The following is a 19074-nucleotide window of genomic DNA, read 5'->3' on the forward strand; positions in this document are numbered from 1 at the left end:
ATAAGTCGAACCCGGAAGTGCTCGCCGTCGACTGCGGTACTCCAGCTCGGCGAGAGGAGTACCGCGGAGTCGACGGGGGAGCCTGCCTGCCGCGTGTGGACCGAGGTAAGGTCGAACTAAGGTACTTCGAACTTCAGCTACGTTATTCACGTAGCTGAAGTTGCGTACCTTAGTTCGATTTGGGGGGTTAGTGTAGACCAAGCCTAAGTGACCCAGGCGATCCCTTCCAGTCCTATATCCAACATTTCTATCGAAACTAAACATTCTGATGGTTCCAAACTGAAATGTTTCTGAATTGTTATTCTGCAGGAAATTTCAACATTTGGGCTTTTTGTTCCATGTCAGTATTTTCCATGGAATGAAAACTCTGGTTCCTGACCAGCACTACTGGAAATTTACTAATTTTTAAAATCCAAGCTTAGGTTCTAGAGAACATGATAGTACCTCCAGAGACATGTCAGGAGAGGGATGGGTGTGTACTACCTGTTTCTAAGCCCTGGCATAATTAGAGTGTAGAACTCACTGGCACAGGAGGTCATTAAGGCCAAGGATTTAGCAACATGCAAAGAGGTATTGGACATTTATATGGATATTAAGAGTATCTAAAGTTGCCATAATTAATGCTAAGGGAAAGGATATTAAACCTCCTGTTTCAACTATTTAAACCTCCACCTTTAACTATTCAAAATCAGGATGAGATTTTGATGGGGCCAGAAGATTATCCCACATATGACTACTCTGGCATTCTCACACCTTCCTCTGAAACATCTGGTGCTGGCCACTGTCCCAGGATTAAAGTAACCCAGGTCTGATCCAGTCTGGCAATTCCTGTGTTCTCACTATGACAGTTCATTTAGGGAGCCATTTGCCCTGTCTTCTGAGAGAAAGGCACAGCCTATTGTCAATGAATTATGGACCCCAACACACATGTGGTGTTAACCGAACATGAGATCTCATCTTGGAGGAACACCTAGAACTGCTATACAGGCCAAAAATAGTCTGGAATTCAGCCTCAGAAATCAATGCATCTGTTCCATCCACGATGAACTTTAGACTAGAAATAAGACGCTTTGGTTTACATATAAGGCACATATTTTTTAACACTGAGAGAAGTTAACCATTGGAACAACTTACCAAGGGCTGTGATGGATTCTCCATCACTGGCAATTTTAAAATCAAGACATTTTTCTAAAAGATAAACTTTTGTTCAAGCAGGAACTGATAAAGTCCTATGGCCTGTGTTATGCAGGAGGTCAGACTAGATGATCACAGTGGGCCCTTCTGGCCTTAAAAACTGTGACTGCGAATAACATGAAAGTGTTACAGCGGAAAACAAAGCTAAGTATGATCAGAGGGTGAGTCGGATGCATCAGACCTCCAGCTGGCGTAAACTGGCGTAGCTCCACCAAAGTCAGTTTACACCAGTTGGGGATCTGGTCCATAAACTTGAGGTAGGGTGGAACTTTCAAATGTCTCTTGTGGCACTGAATGCCACAGTCTAATTACGTCTTGTGTGGAAGAGGTATTTCCTCTCCTAGGGACTAAAAGGTAAGAGGACCTGGGTGTTTCATTAAAGCGCTTTCGAAAATCTCCCAAGAGCAAATAGTCCAGGTTTACATCAGCAGTAAATGATACAGAATCCAGCCCAGATTCCAGTCCATGCTACACCCATCCCATAACTCTAATATACTAACCAAGCTCATCATTCTTGTCCCCTATGATCTGCAGACTTGTTCCTTTGCCAGCACTGCCCTTTGTGCCAAATCATGTCAAACATTTTCTTATCTGACTTAATCCACCAAATAAGCAAAGTAAAACTTTAACTGCCTGAGCACATCAAGCCTTTATATACCAATGAGTCCATCTGCAAGAGGGTAAAATCTGGGGATTAGCAGGGAGTCAATCCTGACAGAAAATCCATCTAGCATTCCTGGAATGGGTGTCTTTTCACTGACCTGGGACTGAACTGTTTGCCACTGCAAACTGGGACCAGTTAACCTGAGATTTCTGCAGCAACAGGAAAAACAACAGACACTTAATGCAGGTGGCAACCTGAAAAGTTATTAAGCCAACTTGCCACCTTCTGCAATTTTAACCTGTGGTATTAAGGGACTATTTGCTGGGATGCACATACCTTACAAGAAGTTCAGCATAAGCATCCCAAGTGGCCATACTTCCATTTTATGGTGTGAATCAGCACCACTGAGCAGTTATTTTTTGGCCAAACCACTGAGATATTTTGCTAACACAGGGGAAGAGTGTATTCTTCTCATCCATCATTGGTAATTTTTTTTTATCGACCCAGCGCCACCCGAGAGCCATGAGTTTTCCAGAAGTTCTGGACCACATTGGTGGCATGGGACGCTTTCAAGTCATGCATGTGGCATTCCTGGCCATCCCACTCTTAATGCTGGCCAGCCATAACCTCCTGCAGAACTTCACTGCTGGGATCCCAGAGCATCACTGTCAAGTGCGCATCATGGCCAACTACACCCATCATGCCAATCTCACAGCCAGCCTACCTGCTGAAGATCTGCTCCGGGTTTCCATTCCCATGGACAGGAGCCAGAAGCCGGAGAAGTGCCAGCGGTTTGTCACCACCCAGTGGCAGCTCCTAAACCCAAATGCCACAAGCACCAACACCATAGAGCTGGATACTGAGCCGTGTGTAGACGGGTGGACCTATGATAAGAGCCTGTTCACTGACACCATTATAACTGAGGTGAGAGAAACCTGACTCTGTATAGTCCAGGCAATGCTGTCATAGGGAGGCAGTGTGGCTCAGTGCCTAGGGTACTGGGCTGAGAGAGGAGGAGACCCAGGTTTTATTCCCAGCTCTGCTACTGATCTGCTGTGGGCAAATCTCTTCCTCTCTGTTTCCTCTCCCGTCCTTTGTCTATTTAGAATGTAAGCTCTTTGGGACTGTCTCTAACTATGTGGGTGTAGCACACTGGGGCTCTGATCTCGGTCGGGGTCTGTGCAGCGCCTGGCACAATGGAATCGTGAACTCAGTTGGGGTCTGGGCAGCACCTCGCACAATGGGACTCCAGATCGCCTTTGGGATCGATATGTGCTATGCTAATACAACACAATAGCTTGTAGACTGTTACGTTGCACTAGGCTCTATATACACACACACTGAGAGACAGTCCCTCCACCAAATCTCTTACTGTTGTGATCTGGCAGACTATTTTTCCCCCTTGGCACAGGTATAACTGACCACACAAGGTAGTAGGATTGCCACCTCTGAGGTATAAAAAAATGGGACGTCCAAGATGATCCTGAGCCCATAAAACCGTCAGGGTGCACTGAGTACCCTGACAGATTTCCCAGGGCAGCTACCTCAAAAAAGGGATGACCCTGGGAAAACCTGGATGGGTGGCAACTCTACAAGGTACAGGGCCAGGGGACCACACCCGCTGTTCGTACTGTAACAGGTTTGCTGACTGACCAGTATAGCTCTCCCCATCCCCCCATACACACACTTGACCCTAGGGGTTCTCTGTACACCAATTTTACTCGTGGGTGTCCACTTCAGAGCCTGATTTTTGGGGCTCAGATTTTCAGTGTGGGGGTGTGTGAATAGCCCCTTGATAACCCAGCCCTGTAAAAATGCTCCACTCCCAGCTCCCCAGCATAGGGGGTGTGGCCTGATTGCACTGAGCTCTGCTTCCCTGGAGCATCAAGAGGAAGAGTGGAAGTCGGAGCAGCTCCGAGGCCACTCTACACATACCCCAGGGTTAAGTAGGGTCCAGAAACGGGGAGCACAAGTGTGGCTTAAAGCCACCTCTTCCCATCTCTGTGTCTGCCTGCAGCAAAATATCGAGACCCAGGGATCAAAGTATCCTCTCTACAGACCAGGCTACAGCATGTCCAACCTCCCCTCCCCGCCACCCATAGGCACTTCCAAAAAGTTCCAGCTCAGGCAATGTGTGCTCTGAAATCTTCCTGCTCTCACTGGTCTCTGTTTTCTTCCCCCCGTGCAGTGGGATTTGGTGTGTGAGTCCAGGACACTCCAACAAATGGCGCAGTCGCTCTACATGGCTGGTGTGCTGGTGGGGTCAGCTGTGTTTGGACGCCTCGCGGACAGGTGAGATGGTGAGGCTGCGACTCCGAGCTCCACACGCTTTCATGTTGCTAGTGTGAGCTGGAGCCACACCAACCCCAGCTCCAAAAACATGTCACAATGGTTATGTACCTACTGCCTGCAGGTCAGGACTGTGTAGTGGCCCTGGGGAGGGATTACTGGGAATGCCGCAGGTCACAACTGATACGAATTGGCAGAGGGAACAGGGTTAAGGTTGAGGGGCATCACAGAGCTGGGGGAGGGGAGGCCAGGGCTGGAACAGCAGGAGGGCTGCAGTTCGGGCTTGAGGGGCATTGGCAGAAGTGTACTGGGATAACGTCATGCATTCAAATAATTCCTAACCCTGAATTTTGGCTCAAGCACTCTCCATTGCAAACAGTGCTTAGAGGCAGCTGAGATCACCAGAGTAGGAGTAATGGGTGCAATATAGTGCAATCATATCAGCCTCCAAATTCCCTGCCCTGGACCAGCTTCCTGATCTCCCCACACCCCCATTAACTCTGTTCTCTGTGCTGCAGGTTTGGCCGGAAAGCCCTCCTGATCTGGTGCTACCTGCAAATGGCAGTAACAGGCATCTGTGCTGCTTTCTCCCCCAACTTCACCATGTACTGCGTCCTCCGCTTCCTCACCGGCCTGGCCATTTCCGGCATCTCGGTCAATTCTGTCTCGCTGTGTAAGTAGGCGCTTCAGGTCTGAATGATCCCAGCAGACTAGTTACTCTCCAGCCAATCTTATAAAGGTGCCTCTGATAGCACCGGACACCTGGTGTCTGCTCCTGGGAGAACCAGGACAGAACAAAATTCACCCTGTGTAGTGGGCCCAGCACAAGCATATGCGACACTTCAGCCTGCCCAGAGCTGGGAGTCCTGACATTCAGCCCTCTTCACCTGCTCTAACCCACAGAACACACGCCGCTCACAGAGCCAGCGATGGAAACCCAGAGTCCTGACTCCTTGCCCTGCTCCTGTTCTAACCCACTAGACCCTATTCCTCCATCCAGAGCTGGAAATGGAACCCAGGAGTCCAGATTACTAATCCCAAATAATGTTGTGTGTGTGAGAGAGAGAGAAAGAGAGCCAGGACTCTGGAATCAGAACCAGTGACCTCCAGAGCTAAAACTTACAAACTGCTACAGCCTGAGCTAACACTGCTTCCTTAGTGCGTCCTAGACTCATCTCTTCTGCAGTGCAGGCATGAGTGAGGGAGGGGACCTGCACTACATACTGACCCAGTGGGCCCCATGTTTTCTCTACCCAGGCATAGAGTGGATCCCCACCAATGTTCGGGCCATTGTGGGCACCATCAATGGATACTCCTACACTACTGGGCAATTCATTCTGGCTGGGGTGGCCTACGCTATCCCAGATTGGCGCTGGCTACAGCTCACAGTCTCCCTGCCTTTCTTTGTCTTCTTTCTTTACTCCTGGTACGTATGTTGATCAATAGCTTGAATTATTTCTGGCAATTCTTTCCCCCCCTTCCTAGGTGTGTAATGTACCTCTTGGATAGAGGACCATTTAAGTCCTTCTTTAGCCTTGCTAACTCCCAGTCACTTTCCTGCTCTAACCACTAGATACCACTTCCCGCCCAAAGAACCCAGGAGTCCTGCATCCCATCATTCTAACCAGATAGCCCCCCACTCTCCTCCCAGACCCGGGAATAAAAACCAGGAGTCCTGACACCCACTTCCTCTTCTCTCCTCAAACTGCTAGACACCACTTCTCTTCAAGAGCCAAAAGAGTTCCGTCTAGTGGGTTAGAGCAGGGGTAGGAGCTGGGAGTCAGGACTCCTGTATTCTATTTCCAGCTCTAAGAGAGAAGTGTAACTAAGAATCAAAACTATTGTCTTGGCTTCGTCTTGTTGGCAGGTTGTTTGTAGAGTCTGCCCGCTGGCTGGTGATATCAGGAAAACCAGAACAGGCAGTGAAAGGGCTGAGAAAGGTTGCTAGGATCAATGGGAAAATGGAAGAAGGAGACAAACTCAGCACTGAGGTAAAGAATCCATAGAGGCCCTTATTGTCCCATAGACAAACCAGATGGTCCAAACTGGGGTTAAAATGTGGGGGGGAGTCCATGCCCTTTCCACAAAATAAGCTCTGCCTATAAGTCCTTAAAATGATTGTTCACATCTCTCCAAGTTATTGTCTCAGGCTCTCTACAAACTCAGGCAGGCATTTGCACCCAGGTCATGCTTTCAAGGTCTTCTTTGCAAACACAACAGCTTGAAACTTATTTGAAAAGAAAAGATCTAATGCAAAGTTTGTGGAGAACAGGAAGGCAGCATCGAAGGGGTGTTCCTAGGATGTACCACCACAAACTGGGCTGATCCAGGTCCTGGGTCCAGGCTTCTACAAAGCTGCAGTATGAAGTTTGGGGCTAATGTATTCTGTTCTGGTCACCCTCTCATAAAGTGATGTGGCAGAAATAGAGTGAACAAAGAGATGGAATCAGAGCCTGGCCAGACCCTTAGCAATAAATTGGGACTACAGCTGGTGGAAAATGTTCCAACACAACAGTAATCCATCAGACAATGCTGATTTGATTAAATGGAAACATTTCATGGGAACTTACTTATGGCGTTAAAATTTTCATAAAAAATTATCAAAATGTTTTTTAAGGTCAAAAGCACTACATTTTGTCTATAATATAATATATGCAGGCCTGTTAGCACCATTTATTATTAAGGTTGCCTGACACTTCCCATTATAAGACTCTGTTTTCAGTTGCCTATAACTTTCCCAAACAATAACTGTTCAAACTAAAATTTTCCATGCTGAGTGTCTGCCTCAGGCTGAATATTTTTGGAAAATATAATTATATATTATTATATTATACATAAAAAGTCAAAATGGTGAAGTCAAAATACCTTATCAAAATGTTTTGGTTTGATTAGATTGTTTCTATATTTATCAAATGAATTTTTATTTTTATTTTGAAATTCTGTTCCAGTGGCAATTTTGACTTTTTGTTCTAATTCGGGATGAAAGGAAATTTCAAAATGTTTGAACTTCACACAGAATGGACACTTTGAGTTTCAACCAACTCTAACTGGGATTATTTAGTGTGGAGGAGGAAGGAACATGATAGACAGTCAGACAGATAGATGCAGAACAATGACTGGGATGGAGAAGGTAGACTGGGAACGTTTGTTCCCAGAATGGAAGAATAAGGCGATGCAGTGCCATCAACATTATAATTTTATTGTGAGTCTTATGATATCTGATGCCCTGGACTACTGGAGAGAGGTCATTCTGAGACAACCTTGGCTTTCATTTAAAAAAATAAAAAAGTAACTTCCTAGTACTCATAGTTTTGAAGAAAAGCTTGAAAATGTGACCCAAGTGTCTTTTAAAGTTCAAAAACCAGAAAGCAAATAAAAATAACCCAACACTTATTATATATTTAAAATCTCACGTTTTTTAAGACAATCTCAGGATTTTTTGAGGTGAGGGTAAACCATGATTTTTGAAGATTTGGGGTTGACGAGACCGGTTGTTGAAATGTAAAGACTGCACATTTAAAACTGATAAGAGTAAATACTTTTTCACAAATAATTTCCATTGGACTTCACTGCTACAAGATACAAACATAGCAGGATTCAAGAAAGGATGTAAACTATTAATTTAAACACCCTATATGGCCCTATCACCTGATGATAGGGGATTGGTCCTGCTTTGAGCAGGGGGTTGGACTAGATGACCTCCTGAGATCCCTTCCAACCCTGATATTCTATGATCTATGAGCACTTCACACTCCTGAATGTATTTACCCTCACAGCTCTCCCATGAAGCAGGGGAGCACTATTATCTCCATTGTACACATGGGGAACTGAGTCACAGAGAGGCTAAGTGACTTGCCCAGAGTCATACAGGAAATCTGTGGTACAGCAGGAAATTAAACCCGGCATCTAAATTTTAGGTTGGTGCCCAAACCACTAGACCATCCTCCCCATCAGTCTGAATGATAAAGGGCATACGCTGATCTCTAATTAGTGAGGGTTAGGAGGACCCTGTCCCTGGTGACAGGTTATACCATAACTAAAAGGTTTCTTTCACCTTCCTCTGAAGTACTTGGTACTGGCCATTGTCAGAGGCTGGAAGAACCCACTGGTCTGACCCAGTCAGGGGATACCTGTATCCCTAAGCCAGGGATCAGCAATCTTCGGCACGTGACCCATCAGGGTAATCTGCTGGCGGGCCGCGATACATTTTGTTTACGTTGACCACAGGCACGCCCCCCCCCCCCCAGCTCCCAGTGGCCACGGTTTGCCATTCCTGGCCAATGGGAGCTGCGGGAAGTGGCGGCCAGTATGTCCCTGCAGCCACTGGGAGCTTCGGGGGGGGCATGCCTGCGGTCAACGTACCAAATGTCTCGCGGCCCGTCAGCAGATTACCCTGATGGGCTGCGTGCCGAAGGTTGCCGACCTATACCCTAAGCTATCAGTGGACAGCTGAATTGTCAACAGGGAAGTGTGCATGAAATTATTGGGCCAGATCCCCAGCTGGTGTAAAACTGCCATCACTCCACTGGAGTCAATGGGGCCAGATCCCAAGCTGATGTAAATTGGCCATTGCTCCAAAGGAGTCACTGGGGTCAGATCCCCAGATGGTGTAAACTGACTGTTGCTCCATTAGAGTCAATGGGGCCAGATAGCCAGCTGGTGCAAATGGGCATAGCTCCATCAAGGCAATGATTCTATGCCAATTACACCAGCTGAGGATCTGGCCCTGTAGGTAGAGGAGTCCAAACCTTCAGTCTGGGTGAGCCTTATTTGAGCAGAGCTGGGAACTTCATACACAATGGTATTAACTAGCACTTGTCCCTGCTATTCATTGCTTTATTCTCACGGATACCATTTGCCGCATGCTCTCTTCTCCATCTAGGTCTTGAAATCCAACATGCAGAAGGAACTGTCCTCAGCCAAATCTAGCCATACCATCACGGACCTGGTACGCACACCCGCCATGCGCAAAATCTCCTGCGGAGTCTCCTGCATATGGCAAGTGGGCTCTTCCATTTTGCTGAGGCAAAGATATTGAAGCATAAGGAGCCAGCTCTTCTACTGGTGTAAATGAGCACGGCACCCAGCCAACATTGGGTGCTGCACAGACCCCGACTAACTCCAGGGTCCACAGTGTGCCAAGTGCTGCACAGACTTAGTGAGAGACAGTCCCTGCCCTGAAGAGCTGACAGTTTAAATAGAAAAAGGGGTGAGAGAATGGAAGTGAGGAAGAGATTTACCTAAGTTAACACAGCACGTCAGTGGCAGATCTGGGAACGGAACCAAGGTGTCCTGACCTCCAGTCTGGTGCTCTAAACCACACTCCCCCTGCATCCTTAGACAAACCACTTCTAAACCCCACCTGAACAATGAAGATAACAAGGTCTATAGATGAAATTCAGTTGTCTAAGTGCTATGTACTACAGCCCAAATACAAGGAGAGTAAAGATTTACCTATATGTATAGGGCCCTAACAAATTCACGGCCTGGAAAAACGCATCACAGACCGTGAAATCTGGTCTTTTGTGTGTTTTTACCCTATACTATATAGATTTGTTTCTCAAATTGGGGGTCCTGACCAAAAGGGAGTTGCAAGATTATTTTAGGGGGTGTCGCGGGATTGCCACCCTTACTTCTACACTGCCTTCAGAGCTGGGTGGCTGGAGAGTGGCGGCCGTTGGCTGGGCACCCAGCTCTGAAGGCAGTGCCCCGCCAGCAGCAGTGCAGAAGTAAGGATGGCAACACCATACCATGCCAGCCTTACTTCTGCGCTGCTGCCTTCAGAGCTGGGCGGCCGGAGAGTGGCGGTTGCTGACAGAGGGCCCAGCCCTGGAGGCAGCAGCACAGTAGTAAAGGTGGCAATACCATACCTGCCATCCCTACTTCTGCACTGCTGCTGGCAGCGGCTCTGCCTTCAGAGCTGGGATCCCGGTCAGCAGCCACCGCTCTCCGACTCCAGCTGCCCAGCTCTGAAGGCAGCGCTGCCACCAGCAGCAGCACAGAAGTAAAAGTAGCAGTACCACAACCCCCCCAACACACACACACAATAACTTTGCGATCCCCCCACAACTCCTTTTTGGGTCAGGACCCCTACACTTTCAACACCATGACATTTCAGATTTAAAAAGATGAAATCGTGAAATTTATTATTTTTAAAATCCTATGAGTGTGAAATTGACCAAAATGGACTGGGAATTTGGTAGGGCCCTAGATATGTATTAACATTAGGCCTGGTCAAAATTTTTCTGCCAAAAATGTTTTTCAGCAGAAAATTGGAGTTTTGATTAAACAAATGGTTTTTTGCAAATGTCTGCTTCCTGCAAAAAATTTCAGTTTTTCACAGAAAAAACTAAACATTCAAACTGCAACATACTTTAATATTTAAATTCTGACATGCTACTGCAGTGCCTCATGGGGGTTGTAGTTTCATGTCCCTGTTGTACTCTATGGAACTGGCTCCCTGGGTGGACTACATCTCCCATGATACATCTCAGCCAGGGACTTCCATGATGCACTGCCTTCCCTTTTCAAGAGGGAGGATGATGGTGCATCATAGGAGATGTAGTCCAACCTGAGAGTCCGGCCCATAGAAGAGAATGGGAGCATCAGGTACCCAAACTGCAGTTCCCATGAGGCATCATAGCAGCATTTCTGAACAGAAATATTTATGTTTTGGCCAAAACATTTTGGTATTCAAATCTTCACCACAAATTTTCAGTGGAAAATATAGATAACATTGTTTTTTTTTCATTTTCATCAAAAAAATTTGTGACCACCCCTCCCAATTTTCTGACCAGCTCTAACCCATGGGCGTATCTCTGCACCATCCATTTCAGGTTCTCCACCAGCTTTTCCTATTACGGCTTGGCCATGGACTTGCAGAACTTCAATGTCAATGTCTACTTGACCCAGCTGATCTTTGGAGCAGTTGATTTTCCAGCCAAGTTCATCTCAGTCCTCACCATCATTTTCATTGGACGCCGTTTCTCCCAGGCCTTTTCCTTGGTCCTAGCCGGACTGTGCATCCTAGCTAATATTTTTGTGCCACAAGGTGAGAGAGGATTTGCTCATTATGGGATGGAATAAGGGATTTTCAAGGGTTCAGTTGCTCAAGGGACTCTTGTACAAATCTCCCACAGCTAGAGATGGGACACGGACAGAGCAGACCAGTGCTGTGAGGTTGTATGAAAATTCTGCCTTTGGTGCCCAGTTGGTGTGTCTTGATCACATGCTCGGGGTCCAATTAAAAACCAGATTTTGGGTCAGGAAGGAATTTCCCCCCAGATCACAATAGCAGGGACCTTAGGGGGTTTTCCTCTTCCTTTGCAGGGGGGAGGGGGAGAGTCACATATCTAATGGGATCATCTGGGCCTTTTTCAGCCTAATCAATAGCCTGCAAAGACATCAGCGGCCCCTCGGTCTCTCCTGTTCTTGGCCTGGGGCACACAACAGTTTAGTTCTCTAAAGACTAAAATGCTTTGGTTTAACTGAAATTGTTGAGCTCAACATAGGGTGGTAACGGGGTGAAATGTAATGACCTGTGACATGCAGGAGGTCGGACCAGATGATCTAATGGTCCCTTCTGGCTTTAAACTCTATGAAACTATGAAAATGTCCGGGCATCAGAGCATTTGCTTAACCATGGAACAGTGGGCTGGATCCTTAGCTGATATAAATTGGCATAGTTCAACTGTAGTATATCCCACACTAACACAATGTGGTTCTTTGTCCCATTCTAGTCGGCTGGACCATACATAAGAGTTTATATATCTAGTAGTCTTCCCAGCTTAGAGCAGTTGAGGATCTGACCCACACATTGAAGGCCAGAAGGGGAAGGCAGTATGATCTGGTGAACAAACTACTAGACTGGGACTCTGAAGACTTAGGTTCTATTCATTGCTCTGGCCTGCAGGGTGACCTTGAGCAAGTCACTTCTCCTCTATGTGCCTCAGTTTCCCCATAATGGGGGATAATGACACTGATCTCCTTTGTAAAGAGCTTTTGTGATTTACCAATGCAAAGCATTAAATAAGAGTTAAGCATCATCTTTCATTGGACCAACTTCTGCTGGTGAGACAGACAAGCAGAAATTGGTCTAATAAAAGCTATTACCTCCCCTACCTTGTCTCTAGTATCCTGGGACTGACACGGCTACACCAACACTGCATGTAATAATACCTAAGTCACTCCTGACTTAGGCTGAAACACCCTATTTTTCCCTCTCTCCAGAATTGCAGACCATGCGCATGGTCTTCGCTGTGATCGGAAAAGGCTCCCTGGCTGCATCATTTAACTGTGCCTATATATTTTCTGGAGAGCTGTTCCCAACGGTGATCAGGTATCTAGAAGCCAGCACCTGACCCCACTGCTGCCTAGGAAGTTCTATCAGCAAACTGTGACCTTGGCTGCGCTCCGTGGAACTCGTTTGATGACTTGTAAAGTGTAGTGAATTCAGACATCACAGAGCTGACTTGTGCTCTCAGAGTGAAATGTACCCCTCTGCACAGCCTGTACAAGCTCTCCATGCCACTTGAGTCCTCAGAGCTAGAGTTCTATCTATCCGTCCCATACATCCTCTTTTCTCTTTCTCATTGTCTGTACTCTTATGTTGCTATATCAGTAGAGTTACACCAGTTTAAGTGAGAAGTGAATCACAATTTTCATTATAGCCTCCATTTCAGTTATTCCTGCGTCCTATGCTCAGATCACATCTTCTTTTTACGGGGGAAATCCCTTCTGAAATACACATTTAAAGAGCCCGATCCCCAGCTTGTGTAAATTGGTATCTCTCCCTTGGAGTCAATGAGGCCAAATCCCCAGCAGGTGTAAATTGGCATTGCTCCAGTGGAGTCGACGAGGCCAGATTCCCAGCTGGTGTAAATTGACCATAGCTCCACTGGAGTCAATGGTTCAAATCCAGCGCTGGTGTAACTCAGCGTTGTTCCATTGGAATCAATGGGATCAGATGCCCAGCTGATGTAAATGGGCCACAGTTTCTTTGGAGTCAATGGTTCAAGTCCAAAGCTAGTGTGTCACTCCATTGACTTCAGAGCTATGGCCCATTTACACCAGCTGGGGCTCTGGCCCAAGCTCAGACAGGTACTTTTTATGGCTGTTGCAGGCAGACCGGGCTGGGACTAGGCGGCACCATGGCTCGGGTTGGTAGCATCATGGCTCCACTTGTTCGTCTGACTGGTGAATTCTTCCCATCCCTGCCCCTGATTATCTATGGAGCTGCCCCTATTGTCTCAGGCATCGCAACCTGCCTACTGCCAGAGACACACAACGTGCCATTGCCTGAGACCATAGACGAAGTGGAAAGACAGTAAGTGGCATTTGTGTAATTAACCAGAATAAAAAAGACATTTCTCGAAAACCTGGACATGGTTTTCGATCTGTATGTTCCAAACAGGAACAGATATTTCACTGTTCTCAACATTTTTATAGAAATTTTTCATTTTTCCACCTCCAATTTAGTCATTTTTGTCTCCATTTCTCTCTTGCCACTGAAAGTGGGAGGACAGGGAGGGGAATTAGTTTCAGCTTCATCAAAAATCCCAGGAAAATGGAAAAAAAAACATTTTTTTTTTAACAAAACCAAATAAATTAAAATAAATTTCTTTCAGTTTTGGGTTTCGTCAAAAATAAACAGAAATTTTCAGAAAGAAATTAAAATATTTTGGTTTTGGGTTCCTAAAAGAAAAGTGGAAAATTTCAAGAAAAATGAACATTTTTCATATTCAGGTTTTGTCAAAAATGAAAAAAAAAAATTGGGGGGGGGAAAAATAAACTTTAGTTTTGGGTTTTGTAAAAATAAATAAAAAAATCAAAAACCCTGGAACTTTTTTTAAAAAACAAAAATTTGCATTAGCTTTGAGCATCTGTTTTAAATTAATCATTTCTCTTGATGATTCTGCAAACACTGATATTTATTTTCTTTTTCTTTTTCTTTTTTATTAAGATCAAGACATACGCTCAAGGATGAACTACAAATGAATGTCCTCCTTCATTCTACATAGCCAGATCCAGCCAAACAAGTGAGCTAAAGAGAGAAAAATGAAGCACATTTTTTAGCTTTTATATCTTTTATTATTCTATTCCTGCTGGGAGTATTTATACAGTGCGACTGGCTAGAAAGCAAAAGGGGAACATGTCCCAACTGCTCTGCACAGCATCTCCCTCTAGTTCAACATCCCATATAGCTCACTGCAAGAATCCAACACATGCTGCTCACGCTGCAAATATGGGTCATGGTCTGACATTGCCTGTGTAGTCAAACTGTCCATTGAATTGAGTGTATATAGGAAGGGGCTAGAGATCTGGTCTGATGTTCATAGATAGAGTAGTCTGAGTGCAGTACACACATTAAGAGGTTTTGTTACACAGCACTGCTTTGAAAAGGCTCCATTGCTCACCAATTAAAGGCCAGGCCCCAGCTGGAGTCACTGGAGCGCTGCTGATTTACACCATTATTTCATAAGATAGGGTACTGATGAAGACTTATAACCTGCAGCACAAACAGGTAAAGCAACCTGCTGAACCTCACACAGCAAAGCTTGTGGCATAGTTAGGAAGAGAACCCAGGAGTCCTAGTGCTACTTCCCACCCCAACTCCAACTACTATAGACCCTATTCCCCTCCCAGAGCCAGGAGCAGAATCCAAGTCCTCCCTCCTTTTGCCATTGGACCCTACTCTCCTTCCAGAAGACAACTCAGGAGTCCTGGCTCTCAGCTCTAACTCACCAGACAATACTCTGCACCTAGGAACAGCGAACTTTTTGCCTCATGATAGGAGGAGAAAACAGAATAGATGAACATGAGGAAAAAACAGGCACATCTCAAATTTCCCGGGACAGATATTCCTGCATAGTGATTTACTGGTGAGATTCTCATTAAATGGTTGCATCCCACTGTATCCTGTTAACCGTTTCTCCAACTTTGCACAATTGTAACTACCTTCTTCTATTTCATAAGGTACACTTGCTTTGCTATCACTATTTGGATTTCAGTTGTGTCAAGGGGCCCCCACTGAGATCAAGGCCCCATTGTGACAGGTGCTGCACAAACAGCTAGTGAGAGACAGTCTGTGCCCCAAAGACCTTGCAATCTAAATAGGAAAAGGAATTATTATTATCTCCATTTTACAGATAGGGAAACTTAGGCACAGAGCAATCAAGTTACTGCCTCTTTCTATGTGGTTGCATAGCACAATGAAGTTCCAATCTCAGTTGTTCAATAGGTGCTACCATAATACAAATAATAATTAATGATAATTGGCAAATGCACCAGCAGAGAGCTGGGTGAGGTGTGTTCCCGTTTTAACATCTGTGGCCCAGATCCTTAGCTGGTGCCAATCAACATAGCTCTGTTGAAGCCAATGGAGCGGCACTGATTTACACCAGCTGAGGATCTGGCCCATGTAGGATTCCATGAACATAAATTTGCTTTTCTACAGGACTTTGTGCTGCTTGTTAATAATGAAACTGTTACCCTTTTGTGACCCGAGCAGTTAAGCAATTTTTGGGATCCTGCACATTGTTTCCATGAGGAGGAGCAACTGATGGAGTCAGGTATTTCTTTTATGCATTCCTGTTTATGTATGAAGTATGCAGTAAGTCCTGTTTCCCAGAACACAGCAGGAATCAAACAACAGGAGGCAGTTTCTTGTTCACAGTTCTGGGACGCTCTGTACCTCAGGGGAACAGCTTACACCCCCTCGTTCATCTTTATAAAATGATTGCGTGGTATCGAATGCAAAGTTTGTCATGTTGGGTGTCTTCGGAAGGCTCATGATGCACTGAGCACGGTTGTTATAGTGATGTTATAGTAATTGTTACAGTAATGTTATAGGTTATGATTTCATGTATATAGTTATGAGGCTGAAAATGTATCTTCATGGCTTAAAACAAGCCCAGGCAAAAACTCTCCAAGAAGAGAGAGGCAGTTCACACCTCATCAGGGCAGATATGGGACAAACCCAGCCCAGCATCACAGGAACAAAAGAGGCTGACCTAGGCAGCAACAAAAGAATCTGTTGGACTCTCGAGGGAGTCACCCCCCTTCCTTTGGTCAGTTTGGAACTGTGATGAGGTAATGCTCACCTGAATCTGAAGTGGGGTGGGCAAAGCCAAGAGGGAAGAAAGGACATGATAAAAGGGAGAGACATTTGCCATGCTCTCGCTTCCATCTACATCTACAGACACCATACCAAGCAACTGAAGCGCTGATCAAAAGGGAGAGCCTGGCTGCCTGTGGTGAGAAGCATCTAAGTTTGTAAGGACATTGAAAGTGTTAAGATCATCTTAGAATGCGTTTTGCTTTTATTTCATTTGACCAAATCTGAGTAGTTATGCTTTGACTTATAATCACTTAAAATCTATCATTATAGTTAATAAATTTGTTTGTTCTGCCTGAAGCAGTGCGTTTGGTTTGAAGTGTGTCAGAGACTCCCCTTGGGATAACAAGCCTGGTACATATCAATTTCTTTGTTAAATTGACGAACTCAGATAAGCTTGCAGTGTCCAGCAGGCATAACTGGACACTGCAAGACGGAGGTTCCTAGGGTTGTGTCTGGGACCGGAGATATTGGCTAGTGTCATTCAGTTGCAAGTAGCTGGGAGCAGTTTACATGCCAGAGGCTGTGCGTGAACAGACCAGGAGAGGGGGTTCTCACAGCAGAGAAGGGTAAGGCTGGCTCCCAGAGTCAAGGATTGGAGTGACCTAGCAGATCACTGGTCCTGATAATACCAGAGGGGAATGTCACAAGTTCCAAGCCTCTTTCTTACCAGCACTTAGCCCAAAAGCTATCTCTCTCTTAGCTTTTTCTCAGAGTGATGCTACTAGTGTTTCTTGTGGCTGTGTCTTTGGTTTTCTGCTGCTTCTCTCTCCCACGCAGACACAGTTCCCCAAATAATGCCCAAGTCCCTGTGATTTGCTGTATCAAGCACCAGAGAAACTTCTAGGGTCACATGATTCAGCTCCTACTCAAGCCTTACCATATATCTGTGTTTTGGGTGGTGGCTTCTATTGTTTCAGCTACCTGGTTCCATAAAGGAACTCCATTGATTTTTACACTTATCCTGAGTGAAAGACGGTTATTACACTCGCCAGCTTCAACTAGGTTTAACCCTACCCATAAATAAACGTATATGCTTAACAAAAAATGGAGGGAAAAGGATTATATGTGAAAAGTGCAAATTTTTAATAATAGGTTAAAAAATATGGGAAAGGGTCTATTTATTGTAACAAAGGAATATTATTGCAAAATCCTGAGCTAAATAAAGGAGTTTATGTGGGAGTTTAATATATTTTCTTGCAGTGAAAATGCTGTACAATTTCAGAAGCCCCAATCTTGTATTCTGAAAAGGGATCTTGGTTTTGGTCATTGCAACTTGGACTGCAAGAGACAAGAGTAAAGGAAAAACTCCTATTAAAATAATAACTTGCAAAGGTGCAGCTCACCTTACCAAAGGATCACAAAGCACTTCACAAACTGGTCTGGATTATCGCCCCTCTATTTTCATGGATAAGGCAAAAAGTTATTTACTGCAAGATCTCAGGGTGAATCTGTGCAGAGATGGGAAAATAACCCAAGGGTTCTAGTTGCTAGTCACTTGCACTAACCACTAGACTCTGCTTTTCCATCCAGAGCTGAGAATAGAACTCAGGAGTCCTAAATCCCAGCCCACATCACCACTCTGCTCCAATCGCTAGACTCCACAACTCCAACGAGAGCCTGGAACAGAACCCAGGAGTCCTTCCTCCCACCCCCCCTGCTCTAACCATTAGACCAGACAATCCATTGTCCCCTGCCACATATATTGGATGCAACTTCTGCACTACCAGGAAAGAGACACTAACTGTTTTGCAACTTATAGCACCTCTGAATATGGCCCAATGGGAAAAAGAGAAGAGAAAAGGAGGATGAAATGGGACAAAGTGGCCTAGGGACATACAAGCTACAGTGGGCCAGATCCCAGCTGGTGCAAATCAGTGTAATTCCACTGGAGTCAATGGGCCCAGATCCCCAGCTGGTGTAAACTGGCAAAGTTTCCTCATCTTCAAGGGAGTGATTCCGAATTACAGCTCTGAGGATTTGCCTCTTCACTGGGATGTTCAGTTTATGCAAGCAACCAGCTTCTACAGCCAGCTAATGCCTCAGTGACTAGCATGAGCTGAGCGGATCACTGCAGGACCCCCACATGCTGGCAGTGCTACAGAGACTGCTGGCATGGCCTGTCCCTTCATTATTTTCATGTCAGCAGCCCAGAATTGCCTGCTCTGGTGTGAAAAACTCTTCTGTTTTCTGGCCAGCAACATTTACATTCATTCTTCTCAGTTTGCACCGGGAAAGGGTGAATGTACTAAGCTTGCTTTCAAACCCATTAACACTCCAACATTATTTCATGTATATCTATTTCTTTCTCCATAGCTTTTCCATAGATACGTTGATTTTTTTTCCTGTAAAAAGTTTAGTGAAAATTTCCATTTTGTCAAAAAGCCATCGTGTGTGAGAAGCAGTCACCTGGAAAATTTTTAAGCAGATCTAATAGGAAGATCAATATAATTGTGTCCTTTTTGCAAATGGGGAAACTGAGGCACAGCAAGATTAAATGACTTGCCCAAAGCCACCCAATAGGTCAGAGCTGGAAGCAGAACCATGCTCTCCTGAATCCCTGGGCAGTGCTCTATCCAGCTGAGCACATCCCCAGCATTATTACAGTGTTCTGTTAAGACTGTTAGCTTGCAGGAAACCTGTTTTGCCTTGTTGGAAGGTTTTTAATTTCTTCTTGTTCTGAAACAAGCCCCTGGCTCTGTTCCTCTGGCATCATTTTTGTTCTACCGGCAAGCATCCTCATACCAGGAACTGCAGGAAAGGTACCATGTTTACATTCCCCAGTCACAATGTTCTGCTCCAGGTCCTGGCTGCATGGTGGGATCACGTTAGCTCTTGTTTATTAATTTGCTAAGTGGGAGTTCTCCTAACT

General features: G+C 45.4%; 1 protein-coding gene across 1 annotated transcript; it reads left to right on the top strand.

The window, feature by feature from the left end:
- The first annotated feature begins 1746 nt into the window (after positions 1 to 1746).
- Positions 1747 to 16502, top strand: LOC101936956 (solute carrier family 22 member 6-A-like). Its single transcript, XM_005307989.5, has 10 exons — positions 1747 to 2722; positions 3987 to 4090; positions 4606 to 4760; positions 5345 to 5513; positions 5955 to 6078; positions 8970 to 9085; positions 10924 to 11138; positions 12317 to 12425; positions 13209 to 13412; positions 14049 to 16502. The coding sequence occupies exons 1-10, from the start codon at positions 2321 to 2323 to the stop codon at positions 14104 to 14106; spliced, it is 1656 nt and encodes a 551-aa protein (XP_005308046.4). The 5' UTR covers positions 1747 to 2320; the 3' UTR covers positions 14107 to 16502.
- The last annotated feature ends 2572 nt before the right edge of the window (positions 16503 to 19074 follow it).

The sequence above is a fragment of the Chrysemys picta genome, chromosome 7 (assembly GCF_011386835.1).
Source record: "Chrysemys picta bellii isolate R12L10 chromosome 7, ASM1138683v2, whole genome shotgun sequence".
NCBI lineage: Eukaryota > Metazoa > Chordata > Testudines > Emydidae > Chrysemys > Chrysemys picta.